At 39.4% G+C, this 18271-nt stretch overlaps 1 protein-coding gene across 1 annotated transcript; it reads right to left on the reverse strand.

The window, feature by feature from the left end:
- Positions 1 to 166: 166 nt before the first annotated feature.
- cplx2a (complexin 2a) lies at positions 167 to 18016 on the reverse strand. Its single transcript, XM_005454762.4, has 4 exons — positions 17812 to 18016; positions 16368 to 16451; positions 3122 to 3300; positions 167 to 1829 (listed from the first exon to the last, which is right to left on the reverse strand). Exons 2-4 carry the CDS (start codon positions 16396 to 16398, stop codon positions 1638 to 1640), a joined length of 402 nt encoding a protein of 133 aa, XP_005454819.1. The 5' UTR covers positions 16399 to 16451; positions 17812 to 18016; the 3' UTR covers positions 167 to 1637.
- Between the last annotated feature and the right edge of the window lie 255 nt (positions 18017 to 18271).

Genomic DNA, 18271 nt, shown 5'->3' on the forward strand with positions numbered 1-18271 from the left:
TTGTTAACACGGCAAACACAAACACATATTTATATTCTATGTTTGTACTGTTCAGAACGTCTTAATTGTTCCAATCTAACAAATACTGCATGTATACTTAGTCTGTAAAGTGCAACTTACCATCATGATTTAAATATGGAATATCACAAATAAGACAGCGACACTCTTTTATGTGTGAACAAGGTTTTAAGTTTTTATTGAATCTCAGGCAGAAACATACATGATAAACCTTTATTGCTCATGGCATCCTGCATTGCCCTCATTGGACCATCATCACATCTAAGCCAACAATAAGAAACTGAATCAAGTATCACTTTAAATCTTCTTTGAAAACACACCTGTTTTTTCTGTGTAGCTAAATTAGAAGGCAAACTGCAGTATTCACTGTGTGTCTGTGCGTATCGAGGGAAGGCAGTCTTTTTCTCACAAATCATTGTATAATGCGAAACCTAGTCTTATAATTCCCTCTCGACTCAACACTGCTTATTCAAAAACACATTTTTTATTCACACTGTTTTGTTATTATTCTTTCCCTTTTAATTGATCCTGATGGTAATAGTATATATGCTGTAAATTCTGGTTTTATGGCTGAAAGCTTAAGGTTTTTGGCTATTATATGAACAGCCAAGCAGTCATTTTTCATCAAAACAATAAAATAAAAAAAGGAAAACCCTGCAAACATGTAAATTAAACTTCCTGAAAGCATACATATTTATATATATATATTTTTTTTTTTTAATTACTAATAATATTAACGGTTATATAGACATGAAAACACAGTCAAACTCAGGTGTTATTGCCATATTATTTTTTGCATGATAACAAAGAGGGTAAAAGGAGACCGAGATGATGGGAGCACATATTCACACGACTAACTCTTACAGACAAATGGCATGCAGGACGTGAAGAGACACAGAATGTGAGAATAGAAACATTTTAAACACTATACTACATGAAGGGCATTGTGGGAGTGTGTGAGGAAGGTAGACAACAGGTTTTACAGAGATTTTAACATTGTGTGTAAAAGGTTTCACATTAATTTTAGACAAGGCTGAACATAAAACGAGCTTTAGGAGCACACAAGAGTAGTCTTTACAGTTCCTTTTTAAAATATGGCTTATCAAGTTATTACTTTTTTTCTTTTAAAGACAGACATACAGAATAATATTTTTTTAATATATAATATTTTTGATTGTTTTTTTGCCCACATGGAGGGTTGTTATGCACTGACTTATTTATGTACAAACTGAATGAATTAGGTGTACAAGGGTATTATTTTCCAGTGGTGCAAGAAAGCTTTTGCATCCCTTGCAGGAGACAGAAATGGGAGTTTAAAACTTCTCAGACTAGAAGGATAAACCGTCTAACAGTTGTCTTTGCCCTCTGCTTGCTGTTAGCTTTGTAACATAGCTAACGTTCACATGGCTGATAAGCCAGCCTAGCTTAGTCCAATGGCTGCAGTTCACACTGTTGGTGCATTACTTCATCACAAAACCTTGACTTGCCAAACAACATAACACCTTGCCAAAATTTAACTTCATGTTATTTGTTTAGATGTGTTTGAAAAAGGAGAAAAACCAAATGAAAGTAACTGTAGCCTGTGAACTAAGCTAGATAATGTTAGCTAGCTACCTAGCTTACTTCTTGAGCATGTCTTGCAGTGGGCCTGGCAGGTATTTCATCACTGTGTCCATGATGCTTTCTTCCTCCTCCTCATCACCACAGCCAGCTGGCACAGCCTTCTTAGGTCTAGTCAAGCTGCCCGCTGCAGGCTCCTCTTGGGCGGCTGCTGCCTCAGCCTCGGCCTCTTCACGCTTTTTCAAGCCATACTAGAGTTGAAACAGAAACCCAAGTTTGAAGTATGACTGATTTGTGGGTTATTGCTTTTTGTTTATATGCTGATAAGAGTTCAAACAAATACGTTGCAAATTTGTATTTGACAAAAGCACACAAAGGAAAAAAAGCATCCATTTAAAAAAAAATGTTGCAATCAAAACATCATGGAAAAATAAGTATTATTGCGCTGTCAGCCAGCTTTTTAAAGAGTGAGTGCTTCTTGTGAATCACATTTTTATAGACGCCTACACACTACATTTGTAAGATGCCATTTCTGGTTGACAAATGTCAGTCAAGTAATTTGGTAATCATAAAATAAAGCAGCTATGCACGTGACACTGCTAGCTCTGCCATGCTCCAGCGAGGACATGCACATAGTGTGGGCATTTTTCACACAATCTGGCACAAAGGAATGAAGCTGTGGAGGAAACTGACAGTATCCTTTTGGTGCCAAGCACTTTGGGAGCTGTTCCTCACTCTTTGTTTTCCTCCGGGAGAACTTAAGAAGTATAGACGAGGTGACGAGCCAAGGGAGGAGTGCTGCTTTTCAACCCGCTGAATCACAGTGGGCTATTCCCTTCAGACCTGTCCCACCCACTGCCTGCCTTTCACACTGCAGTGAAGTGGTTACACTGCAGCCACTGCAGTTTCAGCATCTCTACAGCCCTGACTAGTTTGTATAAAAGAAATACAGTGTGTAATCATGGAAAAAAGACAAACGTCCAAATAATGGCCTAATAATATATATGTATACGTTGCTTCAATTTTATCCTGGCTACCATTACTGTTTCTAAATCAATCCAGTCTCGTCTCATTTTTCAACAGCTTTTTACTTCTCCACAGCTCCTTCCTGATCTTCTACTGATCTATTTCATGGGTACAAGAGCTTTAAAAATAGCACAAAGCAAGCACAACAATGTCACAGTAGTCTATTTTAAACAAGTTTTTTATATATATATAAATAAACAGTTGTGCTGTCAAGTCACCAAGATGAGAAGCCTTTAGAAGGTACGTGAAAAACAAAAAACAAAACAAAAAATCTAAGTTTCTCACATGAATGTCACAAAATTTTCCCATATGCAGCTCTCGCGCACTAAGCAGTGCTCATTGTATGAGATTATTTAATTCTGCATTAATTGTTTCTTTATTGTCTTTGTTTTGGTGGTTGTTTTCCTCACAAGACTGACTGACTTACTATAGTTCTGTTTGTTGGGCTGATAACTGTAAATTTTACTTTATGACACCTTAGTTAGGCACAGTGCAAAATCCATTTTTTTCATTATACCTTATCTCTGATGCCTTGCCTCATCGATTCCCTCTCAGCCTCCATCTTGGCATATTTGGCCTTCCTCTCCTCCTCCTGCTGCCTCAGTGCCTCCTGTCTCTCCTCCTCTTTTTTCGCTGCATCAGGGTCCTCTTCCTTTTCCTCCCCACCAAGCATTTTGCCAACATCAGGAGGGCCTCCTGAGAGACATGAAACAAAAAAGAAACACATTAGACACAACGACTGCTCCAGCAGGCTTTCAAGATTGAGCTGTCAAATTAGTTTGCGAGACACGAGATGACAAGCAGGTAAACTGACTGAATGAAATAGAGACAGATGTATTTCACAAACAGAGGTGCAACCTTCAGCATTTCACCTTAGAGCTATTATTATCTGCCAGTATCCAATGTTATTTGACGTCAAATGCGATAACATTTCAATTTTTGGTCTTTTGTTGGCCTTTTTCACTCATTATTTAATTTTCTTAAACACATACTGTCTGAGGAGTTGTTAATGGCACCTCTAATATGTTTACAAGCTGATTTCAACGATTCTTTTAGCGCGGCTCCTTTGCTGCCTGAGTTAGTTACAAGCATGGTTTAAAATGTGGTACTTCCAGCTACACCACAAAACCAAGGGCTTACCTTTACTCATGATTAGCTATGGACACCACAGTTCTTCTTATTAATCTAGCATGGCATCCACAAGGGCGCCCAATAAAAACAAGTACTCTACTGTAGTGTCTTCACAATTGGATGGTGCCCTTACATGTCGTGTCACAATGAAATGGAGGGAAATGGATGTCTGCATTGACCATAATGTTCACCCTCTGCTGGTGACACTTGGTTATTAATTCAGAACTCACAGTATGGCCCATTTTGCTTGATTTTGGGAAATTAAGCCAAAACATACCAGGCAAAGTCTAATTGAAAGACCAGTGCAGATGATGTGGCCCCAACAATCATCTGACTCATACAAAACTGAGACACATTTTGATGAAATGGACAGCAAAGTATACCCAAAAAGGCAGCAAAAAGGAACCTTGTGCCTTGATCCTATTTAATACGGCTAGATAAGCATTTGCAGGTGAAAGTCCCTTGCAGATGAGATGAAAGATCATTAAAAGCCTTTGAATTTGCCTTTTCCTTCTAAATTCCAGTCTTCCACAGGGCTCTGTGCTGAAAACAATGGATTTTATATTATACATGCTTCCCTGAAGTCATGTTATCATAAAACACTGGATACATGTTCACTATTATGCAGATGATACCCAGCTGTACTTATCTAAAAAGGCAGAAAAATGAGTTACTTCACGTGAATGGATGTCTTAAAGACACAAAGGTCTGGATGACCTATAACCTTCCCCTTCTAAATTAAAGCAAAGCTGGGATTATTGAATTTGCCCCTAAAAATCTTGAATTGAATTTAATAAACTTCTCCTAATATACAAAGTTTTAAAAAATCCAACAACATAGAAACCTCATAGAATCACATTATTTAAACAGAGCCAGACAGCACGTTTGCTTGTGGTTCCTAGAGTTTTAAAAGTAAAACAGGAGGCAGAGTCTTCGGTTATCTGAGCGCTCTCCTATGGAACCATCTCCCAGCTTGTATTTGGGAAACAGACACGCTCTCTACTTGCAAAAGCAGGATTACAATTTTTCTATTTTTTCTTTTAGAGAAGCACATAGTGAGGGCTAGAGCAGGTGACCCTGACCTATCCCTTAGTTACTCTGCCTTATGCTGCTGGAAGATGACCCATGATGCACTGAAAATGATTTCCTTCAGCTAGTGAATGGCATGCCATGAAATGTAGTCTTTTCTCCCACAGTTTGTGTTTTGTCCTCGTGTCTCTATGCTCTCCTTGTTTCTCTTCTCTTTCCCCTCATCCCATAATCTGTCCCTAATGAGTTTGGTTGTGCTGGGAATCTTCATGTTGAAAAGGAGTTCTTTTGTCCCACTGTTGCCAAGTGTTGCTGCTTGGTAAATGCCTGATGGTTGAGTCCTTACCTTGCAATATAAAGCAACCTGAGTTGGTGCTATGTAAATACAACTGAACTGAATGGAATTCTGCATTAACTAAGTAGTTGAAATGTTAGTGACCCCAGTAATGGCTGCAGTCCTAACAAGTATCAAAGTGGAATTTGAAGAAAATAGATGATATCAGATAGGCTATGGATCAAACGGTTTTTGCATAGCACACTCTCGATGTATACATTTATTTGCCAGATGACACAGCATATGCTGTTTCTGCAACAATCAGAAACAAACAGGGGGAAAAAAACGTACTCAAGAGACTAACAGTATAATCAGTATGACACAGGATGAAAGACTGGTGACAGATTTCAGAGAGTACACAGTTCTGTATATTAAGGCATGAGCCTCTGAATATGCTTTACACAAATCTGCTTCCTGTGCCTGTCAGAGTTATACATCTAATAAAATAATACCTCCTGATTTCAGTACAGAAAATGTTGACTTCTGCAAACACGAATAATAGAAAACAGTAGAAACTGTCATCAAGCATCATGATATAAAAGATTAGGGGAAAAACCAGTGGTCTGAGGAATCTTGGCAAAGACGGGGGGAGATAAGTAGCGAGGAGGCGGAAAGAAGAACTGGAGAATAAGGAATCTGGGATATCAAGGCAGTCTACATCCATACATTTTGACAAAACAAGAAGGGAAGCAAGAAGAGTGGGATGAGAAGGAGAGAATCTGTCAAAAATAATCAAGCCCAATTTGCTGAAGTGTTCCAGTTAGTGGGATTATCCAACAGTTCATGTGAAGTTACAGTGTGACACAGAGAGAGGGAAAGTTGGAGAGGAAGCAATATGGAGAAAGTGCTGGATGAAGGAATAAGTTGTGTGAGAAAACAGTGAAGTAAACGAGAGAGTGAGGTTAGAGCGAAGAGTGGGATTGAAAAGATAAGAGGCAGGCAAGGACGTCTGACGAGAAAAATCAAGCAACCAAGACACGAGACTGACTACTCCTTCAGCCTTCCCCCGGTGCTGTTAGTTTTTCTGATTCATCAGCATAATAAATACAAACTGTAGCAAAATGTAGAGAGAGATAAAAGACATTTAAGGCAGAGGACGAGAAAAGATGAGTTGGCAATGGGCGAGCGCAAGGACGCTGAAGGACAGAAAACGAAAAACACATTTTTGTGTTGAGTAATTACCAAAACATAAATGACAAAGTTCTTCTGCTCACATCTCAAACTAAACTGCATCAAATATTCAAACAGAATTTAGCATAAAACAAAGCAACCTGAGTAGTCACAAAGCACAAGTTTTAAAGGATGCCCGTATGTACATAAGCAAAAAAGGTTATCTGGGCTTTGTTAGAACAGACTAATAGTAAAACTACTGGACAACACTCATAACATCGAATCATTACAGCTTGTATGGAGAAGTAGGCTTATTTGCCCTCTTAGTTAACCTCCAAATTATAATTTTTTGCAAAAATTCTAATTGTAATAAAGGCCCTACAGCTCATTTGATCTATAACCTCAATAAAAATACATTTAAAAAGTCACATTTTTAATTTTAAGTCACATTTAATGCAACAGATTATACACATCATAAAACATATAATTTACAACTTATAGTCCTAAAATAGAAATAGGGTACGATTTAGCACAGGACTACTTTAACTGACAAGATGCTAACTTGAGTGTATTGAGTGTCCTCATTTTCTTGGTCAGATCCACTCCTCACTCGTGATTTAAATACCCAGGATGGCGATGGTAAAAATGCTCACAATAAGGCTTCAAAACAGGACCTCAGCTAAAGAACCGTGGCTACACACACGGTTTACATTCTGTCTGTGGTCGAAGCTTCACCCAGGCTCAGTCAAATCACCACTTGAATTCAGAAGGACGTTAAGTATGCTGAAAGATCCCCTAGAAGAACACAATATCAAAATCTAAAAAGCTCTCCAGACACAATGAGGACGAGAGCGATTGAAAGACATCAGTCTTAGGAATGTTACAAGGCTATTTCTAAGGCTCTGGGGCTCCACAGACTCACAGAAACTTTATTACAAAGGAAGAAGACTTAAAACAGCTCAGGTTGCACACACACTGTGCCAGTGCTTATGTAAAAAAGTACACTCAACGGAATAAGATCCAACTTGTGTATGAAGTGGAACACATTCTAAATGTTAAAAAACATAAAAATAAAATCTATAACAGGGGAGGAAAAGTTTTCTAACCCTGGAGCTACACCTCCTACGGCTGGTTTCACACACTTATACTTTGCTAGGCTTGCAAAAGTAAGGGATTGACAACTGGAGAACTAGTAATAGCTCTAGCCAGGGGCTAGGAAAGAAGACTGTAATCTCAAGACAGTTTGAACAGGTGTTGTATGGGAAGTGTAGAGCAGCAAAGCTACAATTATTAACAAGCTCAGTGGTTCTCAGACTTTTTCCCACTGCGGAGGCTGAAAAAGTTCACACTCCAAATTCCTTCAGTTCTATCATTCAATGAGAATAAAAAGAATCCAAACTGAATTTCAGTGACGTTTACGTCACCTATTAGTTTACTGCATCAGGAAACTCGTTTTTCTTTTTCCATCTATACAAATTATGTTCATGCAAGTTCGTTTCACTCCATATCTGTGTTCCCTGCTTATCCACACCCAACCAGCAGTGAGTTTATTCTCAACCAAGATATTAATCAATGTATCAACAGCATTAATGAGCCACTTATATTAAACTGAAAAGGACAGAGAAATCCTATACAGAATAAATTTTATTAAAGAGAATAAATTCAGAGGGAAGGAAAGAAATACAAGGTAAAGTGAGGTACTAGCTGCATCAGCACTGGATGAGTAGCACATAGAAGCCAACACAGCAACATCTGGCAGACCATGCTATGCTTGCTCCTTTCAAGTCTGCATCTGTATCACACAGTGAAAGAGAGGGAGGCTACAGCTAAAGTCCTTAGGTGTCAACATATATGGTCAAACGAGGTTTTGCATGGTTATGCAATTTCTTTTTATATGTCTTTGAATGCAAGTGCACATTTCATATACTAAAATGTGCACACATGTTCACACGATGATAAACATTGTATTGCTTTCATATGTGCTGAGAAAAGGTACCATTTAAATGGTAAATGGACCAGCAGGTATAGAATATATAGTACTTTTATCTAACATTCACACACACACACACACACTCAAATGGATGCACTGGTGGTAACTCGGGGTTCCGTATCTTTCCCAAGGATGCTTCACCGCATAGATTGGAGGAACTAGGGATCAATCAGCCGACCTTCCAATTAGTAGAGAACCTGCTGTATTAAGTTAAGAAATTTTGAATGTTACCAGCCCAGACAACGATTACTGTTAACTGAAACACTACTATTCTTTGACCACTGGTTTAGTCAGGAAAAAGGCACTGCACTATGCGAAACTATGGAGACTGAAATAAATGTTTACATGAATCGATACTGTCAGTGTCAGAAAATCCCAGATAAACATGGACTTCAAGATCAGCTTATGGCCCAGATCTGGAATATTTCCAACAGAAGCTGTGTAAACAACGCTGCTGAATCCTGTCAGTAATGCAATTACTCACAACTAGTTGAGCCTCACTGTCAAATAATTCCCTAGGAAAACACGGTGAAAAGGGCCCTCAGCTCTTATTTTAACAACACTAAATCAAACCAAAATAAACTTGGTCTGGTTTCACAAAATCCTATTTGTGCATTCAGATCATATTTGTTTAAATAGAATAAAGGATGATAGCTTTAAAACTGAGCAATGAGTCTGGCTGTTGTTTTGTAAGCCATTTGCCACAGATACATTTACGCCCTTTTAAACCAAAGTAAATTTATTTAGCTTGCTCTTATCACAAAGCTGTGGTGAGCTATGTTTTTCAATTAAAATCAGTAATATAAGCCACTTCATCCATAACAGACATAGACATGCCCTGCTGTGCTGTGCCATTGGATATTGTAGATAATCTTGCTATTGACCACACCGAAAATACAATTCCAAGATAATCCAAGTACAACATTTTAAATCATTTTCCTGTATCACTTCTCTTTTTTAATTAATATAATATGATTTCTTTCCTCCATGTTTGGGCATTTCCTGCTTAATAAGAAGTGTCATTTCTTTAATCCCTTCCTTCTAAAAGTTCTTCAGTAAATCTTTGTTAAATCCAAAGTCTTGAAGGAAAGTGGCAAAGAAGACTAACCTTAGCTAACTCTCACAGAGCTTCAACTTTTGACAGAATCAGATAAACAGTACTTATCTCTATTTTCCCACTCAAAGTTCTCAGGCAAATCCCCTCTAAGCCCAATGTGTGGTGAGAAAGTTCGCAAGTGTGCTGTAAAGATTTCCAGCAAGTTTGGCCTTTGGGCTACAAGTCATTGTCTCAACAGCTTTGTGAGACGGTGGAGGAGATGGTAGCGAGCATGTTGACTGTGATTTTGATATTTTTTTAGCCTACTAATTGGTAGCAGCTTTAATGTCAGCTTTTATTCCTCTCTCAAAAGTGTCCCAAGAAAACATCTCCACGCCATTACACCAACAGCAGCCTGACCGTTGCAGCTAAAGTCAAGACTCATCAGACCAGACCAATCTTCAGTAGTCTAATTTTGGTTAGCCCATGCAAACTCTACTCTCAGTTTCCTGTTTTTAGCTGTCAGGACTGGCAGCCGGTGTCGTCTTGTTCGCTGTTCAACATGTGTGTTCGTCTGCATTCCTTCGTTTTAAGGTGGTTATTTGAGTTACTGTTGCCCGCCCATCAGTTCAAAGCAGTCTAACATCTCCTCTACCACTCACTGGATATTTTTTGCCTTTTCAGATCATTGTCTGTAAACCATAGAGATGGTTGTGTTGGAAAATCCCAGCAGATCAGCAGTTTCTGAAATACACAGACTTCCATTACCTTTCTGTCACCCTTCTTTTCATTCTGTTGCTCGATTTCAATTTTTGCAGGTCGTCTTGAAAATTTCCACATGCCTAAACGTACTGAATTCCTGCCATGTGATTGGCTGATTAGATAGCTGCGTTAACAAGCAGTTGAGCTTGTGAGCTGTCTTCTAAGCAAGTTTGTGCAAGAATTGAGATTCATTCTGAAGGTGGCATGGCCATTTCAGCACAGGAAAAAGGGTATTAGTAAAAAAAATGCTGCAGCAGCATCTTCAGGATAAGAATTAGAAAAGTGATAATTTCTCTGAATTTGCCTTTCTCTGAACCCCTCCCCCGTCTCTCTCTTTCACTTATCATGCCTTACATGGTTGAATAATTTAGTTGTTGAATCTGGGTCTACCAAACAGACATGCAGTCACGCACACCTTGCACTCCAGCAAAAGCTCAAGGTCACTTTTGGAAATGATTTGATTTCTTGGAGTTAACACAAGAAGAAAATGGGAAAATTATGCGTGGGTGTCAGCTGTAGACCTCCACACCAATCAAGTAATGAAGGCCTCGCTCCCTTTGCCAATCATATTAGAAGCCTGCTAAATGTGATTATCTCTACTTTGAGGCGATGGGGTGAGCAAGCAAAATCTCAAGGTGTCGTTTCTGTTCATTCCACCTCAAATACCACAGTTTTGTCAGACTTAACTAATAAAAATGTCTTATGATCACATTTATGTGTTATAGTAAATAACTAAATATTATTAAAGCAGAGAAACGATGGGGTGTTCAGATTTTTACCAGGAATAACAGTAGCATGTTCCCATTTTGTTTACAATATATAGAACACTAATTTGGTGAAGCAGTAAATTCTTTGCAGTTTTTAGCCAACAGTTAGCAGTCTGTGTGTAAGCGTGTTTGATCATGGTAAAATGTGGTCTTGGAGTCTTTTACTGCAGCAGGAACTATCAGATATGTGGTGAAGAAATTATTACTGGGTGCTCATGGGTCAGAAGATGGTATCTAGCCTTAATGGTTTCCAGACAACAGCAGAAATGAGCGATTCAGCTATGCTGGCATACTTATCTTTTAATTTAATGATGAAGGAACTGTGTGTATTTAATTATGAGACATTATTCATGTCATGGTCTCGGGTCTTTGACCAAGCATTTCAAGTTTGGGACTGAGTCTGATTTCTTAGCTCCAGCTTTTGGTTATAGTTTGATTTTCATTGTTTTCATTAGCCTTCTGGTTTTTCCATATTATTGTCATGCCTCAGTGTTTAGTTTCTTTGTTCTTGATATCTTTTTTATTTTACCTTGTTTATTCCCGCCCCCCTGAGTTCCCCATGGGTTATTGTAAAATTTTTCATCACTATTGGCGATTTCCTGTTTGGTTACTTCCCGTGTTATTTGAAAAATCATATGTTCCTTGCGCTTTTTTAATATATATATATATATAGGAGTATATAGGCCCAGTCTGTTCTTTTCTCCTTTGTGGGAGCATCTGTTTAACCTCCCTTGTGTTTCTAGTCAGTCTTACATTATGTTTTACCACCTGTTCATGGATTTTTGCCATTCATGGACTTTGATCTTCACCCAAACAAAGGTCAGCTTTTCTGTTCATCGGTTTCACATGCAAGTCTCCGTATCATTCACAACATCTGACAAATAAAACATAATACTCAATATTAAGCATGTGCTCTATTTAATTTCCAATTCCTGCCTTTTAGTCTTTGGGTGTCATATTGATAAATTCCACTGTGCCCATTCAATTAGTTGTCTACTGTCCTACTGCAAAGTCCCCCAAAACAGATCTTCAAAGCTGGCCTTCAGGTGTTTTTGAACGTCACACCTGTAAAGTTTCATGACTGTGTTTTGCACACTTGGTGCCACCAACAGACAAACATATAAACTCTAGTGTACACGAATTGCAAAATTCTGTGTAAAGACAATCTTCTTGGCACATCTAACCTTCCCATAGCTGAACAAATGGAAAAAATATAAAACTTGCGTTAACGTGCGTTAAATGAGTAATTAAATGTGACTATTGACTAGACGATTGCACTTCTGACTTTTCTGCAGATGCAGCAGTCGTGGTGTCACTGCTGTTGCCTGAGGCCTTCAGAGTTTGATTGAGCTCCAGACCTTGGGACTAAATGACTAGGGCATTTAACAGCTTCCCATTCTGTCAAACTAACTTCAACTTTTAGTTAGGAGTCAGGAGGTGCCAAGTCAGCATCCAAGCACTCAGAGGTCGAAGCAATCACTTAACAAGGAGACAAAAGTGGATCCGGTATTTTAAGATTGAAAGCAAAAGCTGCATTACTCTGTACCATAGCTCAGAACTAGCAACAGATCTTCACTGATGAATAATAATAAAATCTAATCTAAATGCATAATTTTTTGTTTCCATAATGGAGATTTTTAGGATGCTGTGGGCTTTTAAACTGTAGTCCAAGAAGCTCGAGGTACTGTATAATTCTCTATAAGTGTAGTTTATATTTTCATGAAAATAGCTGAATCAGCAAAAAGCATTCTCGGCCTCTCTTTACGTGCCCGTGGATAGGATTTATAATGACTTATTAAAGACAAGATATGTGCAGATTACTGCACTTGTTCTTTAACTTGTTGTTGAAATGTTCTTGAAGACTCTCCTGCACCAGTTTCTTTCTATGAAGAACAAAATAAAACAAATTAATCACTGAGAGATAATCTGGAATTTTTAAATGATATAAACAAGCCTAAACATACCTGTTCAAGTGGTTCTAAGCACCACTCATCTGTATGTGCCCATCCGTGCATGCCATTTTACTCTGAGAAGTTCCTTAAGTTGGTTTAAAATATGGAGTCTTGTTTCATCTCATTACATCTTGTTCTTTTCTTTGTATTTCTTTTGCTTCTTAGTAAGACGGAAATTTATAAAAAAACAAAGGAGAATTATTGTATTTTAAAATGTCTGCATCACCAAGCAGGTGCCTACAATTTTTTCAATTACAGTGTTTGTATCCCATCTAGTAGCTTTCTGCAGCTTGCACACAGCAACAGTATAAAAATACATTGGTAGGATTTCTTTTTTTTTGTAGTTGTTGTGTGAGGAAAAATAATATGTCTGGGCTTCGCGTGACCAGCGGTGTCGATTGTGGCAAATGCAGCAAACTACCCAGCACTCTTCAAGCTTTGGATCTTAGTCCTGCTGAATCATCACAGTTAAACATCGCGCTGTTTTCTTTCAAGTATCTGTAACTAAAGAAGCCTTGGAGGATTACTTAATGCACTGGCAGCATCCTCTGTCACACAGACTCTCATCCGCACATCGCCAAACATACTCAGCAAAACACTCAGTGACAGGATAGCAAATCCAAAAACAGGTAAAAAAAAAAAAATCATCACTGGATGGAAACGAATGCTGTAGAAACTAGCTGCACCTCTTATATTTTCAAATGAAGAAATACTGCTTGATTTATTCTGTTTTCTATCTCTCAGCAAGCTACCTTTCTGCAGATTGTTTAAATTGTTTTGTTGAGGTTGTCTGAATATTGACTTAAGGAGAAAAAACAGTCATAAATAAATGGAGGTCATATAAATGTTTCTATCAGGAGTTTTTCAGTGTGAGTATACATGCTAGTGTGGATAGTAGGGGTCAACACTAACAAGAACATGGTAAAATTTGTGCTCCACATAAATTTAAGAGATAATTGATCTTAAGGCCCCAGTAGCACGTTTGGCTCCCTGCTATTTTTACACTATAAACACCCCTGTGTATATAAACAGAATGAAAACCTTCATCCATTTTCTACCACTAATCCATTTTCCAAGATCTCAGCAGAAGTGCTCAGAACGTTTTCTCCCTAGCCACCTTTTCCAGCTCTTCTGAGGGGACACCAAAGCTTTCCCAAGCCAGAGTTCCCTGGGTCTCCTTAAGGTTGCCCATGACTACACAACCTCTCCGAGTCAGCATTGTTGAGGCGTTCTAATCAGATGCCCAAGATACCTCAGCTAAATCCATTCTGAGACCCTTCCAAAGCCCATAACCCTATCTCTAATGGTGCCCCTAAACAGCTGATGAATGGTAAATGGACTGGCTCTTATATAACACTGTTCTACTCAAAGCACTTTTAACTTCCAACATGGTGAATGAGTATTTCCTCAACAGCACCACAAGATGTTCCCTCTAGTCTGGTGCTATGAAGACCAGGCTTTTGTCGAAGTCTCCATTTTGACATCCAGGATATTTCTAGCCTAACAAGCTATGCCACATCCCATGCTAGGCAGGCTAGCCTAAACATGTGTTGGTAGTTTTACATTGACACCATTTCACATTACAGGTTGTGCATCCTGACCATTTAATAGGATATGTTTAAGCCTGAAAGTCATTGTTTGACAGCTCCACACATAGCAGGGGGGGCTGGGAGCAGTGTGCTGCTGCACCAGTTGACAATGTTGAAAAGGATGACAAAATTGAAATCAGGAACAGTGATATTTATGGCACGGTCAGCATTTTGATTGATATTTTCCCTAATATCTCATTAAGCACAGTGCTGCACAGATTAATTTTAGAACTAATGTCGGTGCTTGATGAAACATCACGAGATGCTGAAAAAAAAGTAACCTAACGCACACTCTGGAGATCATGTCATAGAAATCCACCCAGTAGTAATGGTCATATTTCAGTCTCAATTAGACACCCAGCTGACCAACATTGTAAGAAATTGCTAATTAATAAAACATGTTATTCTGTTTCTTTTCTTTTTTTTATTTCATAGCTGTCACTGAAGCCTCAGGGAAATGTGAGAAGGGAGAGAGGGGTTTGACACATAACAAAGGTCACTGGTTGGAATGAAACCACAAACAGTGAATAGCTCAGACTCAGTGATCCAACTTAATTAATTAAATAATATTTCACAAATATTGATTGACTGATTTTCAGGCTCTGAGCATCAGATTGATAGCTGAGCTCATTGATTAACTGGCTAACTGGCTTGCCTCCTTCATTAACCTTTCACCCCCCCTTAGGGAGCTTTAATGATGTTTCGCACTGTCAATACTTCGTGGACATTTTCGTGGAAAGAGGTCACTGTGTCCAGACTGGAACTGCAGTTTGTGTAACATGCAAAGGCATTAACAGCAATGTATCCCAGACGGAATAATTATTAAATATTAAACATGACACCCGTCCTGATAATCGTCAAACTTTGTACATCCTGCATCCTCACTCTCTCACCTTTCTCTCACATATACAACAAGGATCTGTTCACGCAAACAGGTCTTTGCATTCACTGTAATTTATCTTTTTTAAGGTGCACACATCTATATAACACACTACCCTGCCCCTGCACTGGCAGAGTACACAGATAAACACCCACACTGTCAAATCTATTCCCAATGTCTGCAGGGGGAGTGCAGCCCAACCTATGCAGAGCAAAACTACATCCAGTGCAGTGCAGTTGATTTAAGAATTCACAGCACAGCTGCACGGCACAGGAGCTATGCAGAACAAGGCAGCGCTTGCATCCTTTGCATCCCAATGAGGAGTTGGGGCTATGCTTTAACTCCAGCTGTAACTGCCTAACATCTCTGTAACCTGGACAACAGCGCAACATCATGCACGACTGACCAGGTATGAGTGAAACCGCTGCATTGTAGCTACTACTGTACAACTTTCCTGCCCTTCACCTTGAAGCTATAGCTGACGAGAAGGATGAATTACAGAGCTATAATGAGGATTAATTAGGGGGCAAATAATAGCTGAGATAATATTCTAAGGGATAATACCTGAAGGCTTTAAAGGACAAAAGTCAGCTATAATTCTTGGCAAAACCGCCCTTCTCTATCTCTCTCGCCTCGCCTCAAAAGGTGCCACTGGTTGGACTTGAAAAGCCGAGTCTGCTTGGGTATTAAAATCATGTGAAAACCTAATGCATTAAAATCAACCTACAGTAAGGCTGCCTCCGTCCTCAGAAGGTGACATTTTGAAGATACGCGGCTTTTTCACTTGACAGACGTATTATTAGTATATGACTAGATCTATCACTGCTGCTGCTGCCGTCCTATTTCATCTGCAGCGGTCCTTATCCTGGTTCCAGACTGATACGCTGGCCATAAAAACAAGGTTAAAACACTGAGCAGTTCTTGACAATAATGAAGCACTGGCCAACAGGATGCAGTTATTGAAACAAGTTATGTTGCAGCATTGGAGGTTTAAAAAATAGTTGGCATAAAACAAAGAGGAAATATGATGCTATAGAGAGTAGTTTGATGTTGGATGCAGTCCAGTGTCTCCATAACTATGAGGCCAGTACCAGTATACTGCTGCTACTGCCGCCAAGCATCCCGTTAAATCCTTTACGCTGCAGTGCTGTTAAATCAACCTCACGCCAGGCAGTCTACTCACCTCCCAGCGCAGCTTTCATTACAAAATTCATGATGAAGCAGTTCTGTGTTCTCCTCCTTCAGTGGTCGCGTTACAGGGACAGACCTGCAGCCAGGGAGACAGAATACACAAGCTGTGACTGTAGGAACACCACTGTTTCACTCCAGTGATTCTTACACAAGTTTGATGGGATGGGTTTGGGGTGGGGGTAGAAATGACGAGGCACAATGCGGACACAACACGATGTTCAGACGGAGATCCTTGTTTGGTAAAGGAGTCACTCTAAAGAGAATATCTTCATATTTAGTAGCTCTCTGGAATTTTATTTCCATTAGCTGCGCTATACATGTACATAAACCATCTCAAAATGTGAATAAAATAGGGAATAGTTAAACTTCGAGCGGTTAAAACATCTTTACCCTTCAGGATAACACTGTGTCCTGAGTTTGGTTGAGGCACCTGTGCCCTCAATTTACAACTGCGCTCTGTCTTGTGCAAATTTATGCTGACACTGCTGGGCTGCCTGCGATTTGTCTTCATGGAAATAACTCCCAGAAGCAGAGGGAAACAAACACAGGGTCAAAGATGAGCAAACCTAGGCACAATTTGTGTCAGTGCATGGGTCTTAGAAAGCTTGACCATGCTGCTTTTAATATGCATTCTGCAGATTTCTTATAGTACGTCTGATTCTTATTTGTGAGTATATTGGTAACCGTGGCGTTTTACTGCATGTCTTATTCCTATAATAATCACTTACATTGGATTTGTAGGTATTCAGAACAAATCAACAGTTCATTTATAACTTTATAAAGACAAAGGCGATGATTCTCTACGCTGCTGCTGAGGGGCTCATAACTGGATCGTGCAAACGTCAAGATAATTTGTAGTCATTTCAAAAGATTATAATGTCCCAAAGACATTTCTACAGGATTCAAAGCCTGTGTTAAATCCCTTTTTAGGACATAACCATGTAAAGTTCTGCAGCATTCGCACCATCCCACTGACACTGCAATACACACTATAGCAGAATAAAAAAAAAAAAATCCACTTGAGAACTTGCTGCACGGTTGCGGCATCGCTCTTTCGTCATTTTATGCTCAGATGCTCAAATCATTTCCTGGATTCCTTCCTCTTCATCAGTCTCCTTAGCTGCAGCTTTTTCTTTCTCCTCGTATGAACCCTTGCAGTTAACACTGTATTATTATCTGCAGCATTTCGCCACAGTTCATGCACAGAATGTACTATCTACTCTACAAGCTTAGAGCTATGCATCCCCTACTCTTTTCAGGGGGCACAACTTACACACATGCCAGTTTTTTTTGTTTCTTTGTTATTTTTTGTTGTTGTCTTTCAGTGGACGGAAGCATCGGCATCTTGTACCAAGTGCCCGGACCTATCACGCACCCTGTCCCGTACAGCGAAGCCACACGTCAACATCCCAGTGGTTGCTCGGGACATCCTTTACCTTGTTTTTGATCCTCGTCCAAGTCCCTTCTAAAAGCTTCGTCGCGGTGTTAAAATCTTCTCTCCTTCAAAGGGAAGGCGCAAAATACAAGCCGTGTGTCTTAAAGGCTGGCTTGTGTCTTTCTCCGTGTCTCACCGCTCACGCTCTCAGTTTGCGGACATGCCGGGCTGCAGCGGTGGAGGAAGAGAGACTATTCCTGCAGGACGAGGGAAGAACATGCAGAGGGAAGGGGAGGGGGAAGGAGGGATGCTCATGAATCTAATCCGGGCTAACTGGAGCTTCAGTTTCCAAACTCCATTTATTTTTCATTATAACAACGTTAAAAACTATCAGTAACAGTAAGTAACAAGAGCGCCTTAATTACCCAGTACAACGTGCAAGAAGTAGGCTATAACAGCTTTGGTTCTTTACCTCAGATATTCTCACACCTCTGAACTGATTAGCTCTTGATTCGTTATTA

This window comes from Oreochromis niloticus, linkage group LG6, assembly GCF_001858045.2.
Source record: "Oreochromis niloticus isolate F11D_XX linkage group LG6, O_niloticus_UMD_NMBU, whole genome shotgun sequence".
Lineage (NCBI taxonomy): Eukaryota > Metazoa > Chordata > Actinopteri > Cichliformes > Cichlidae > Oreochromis > Oreochromis niloticus.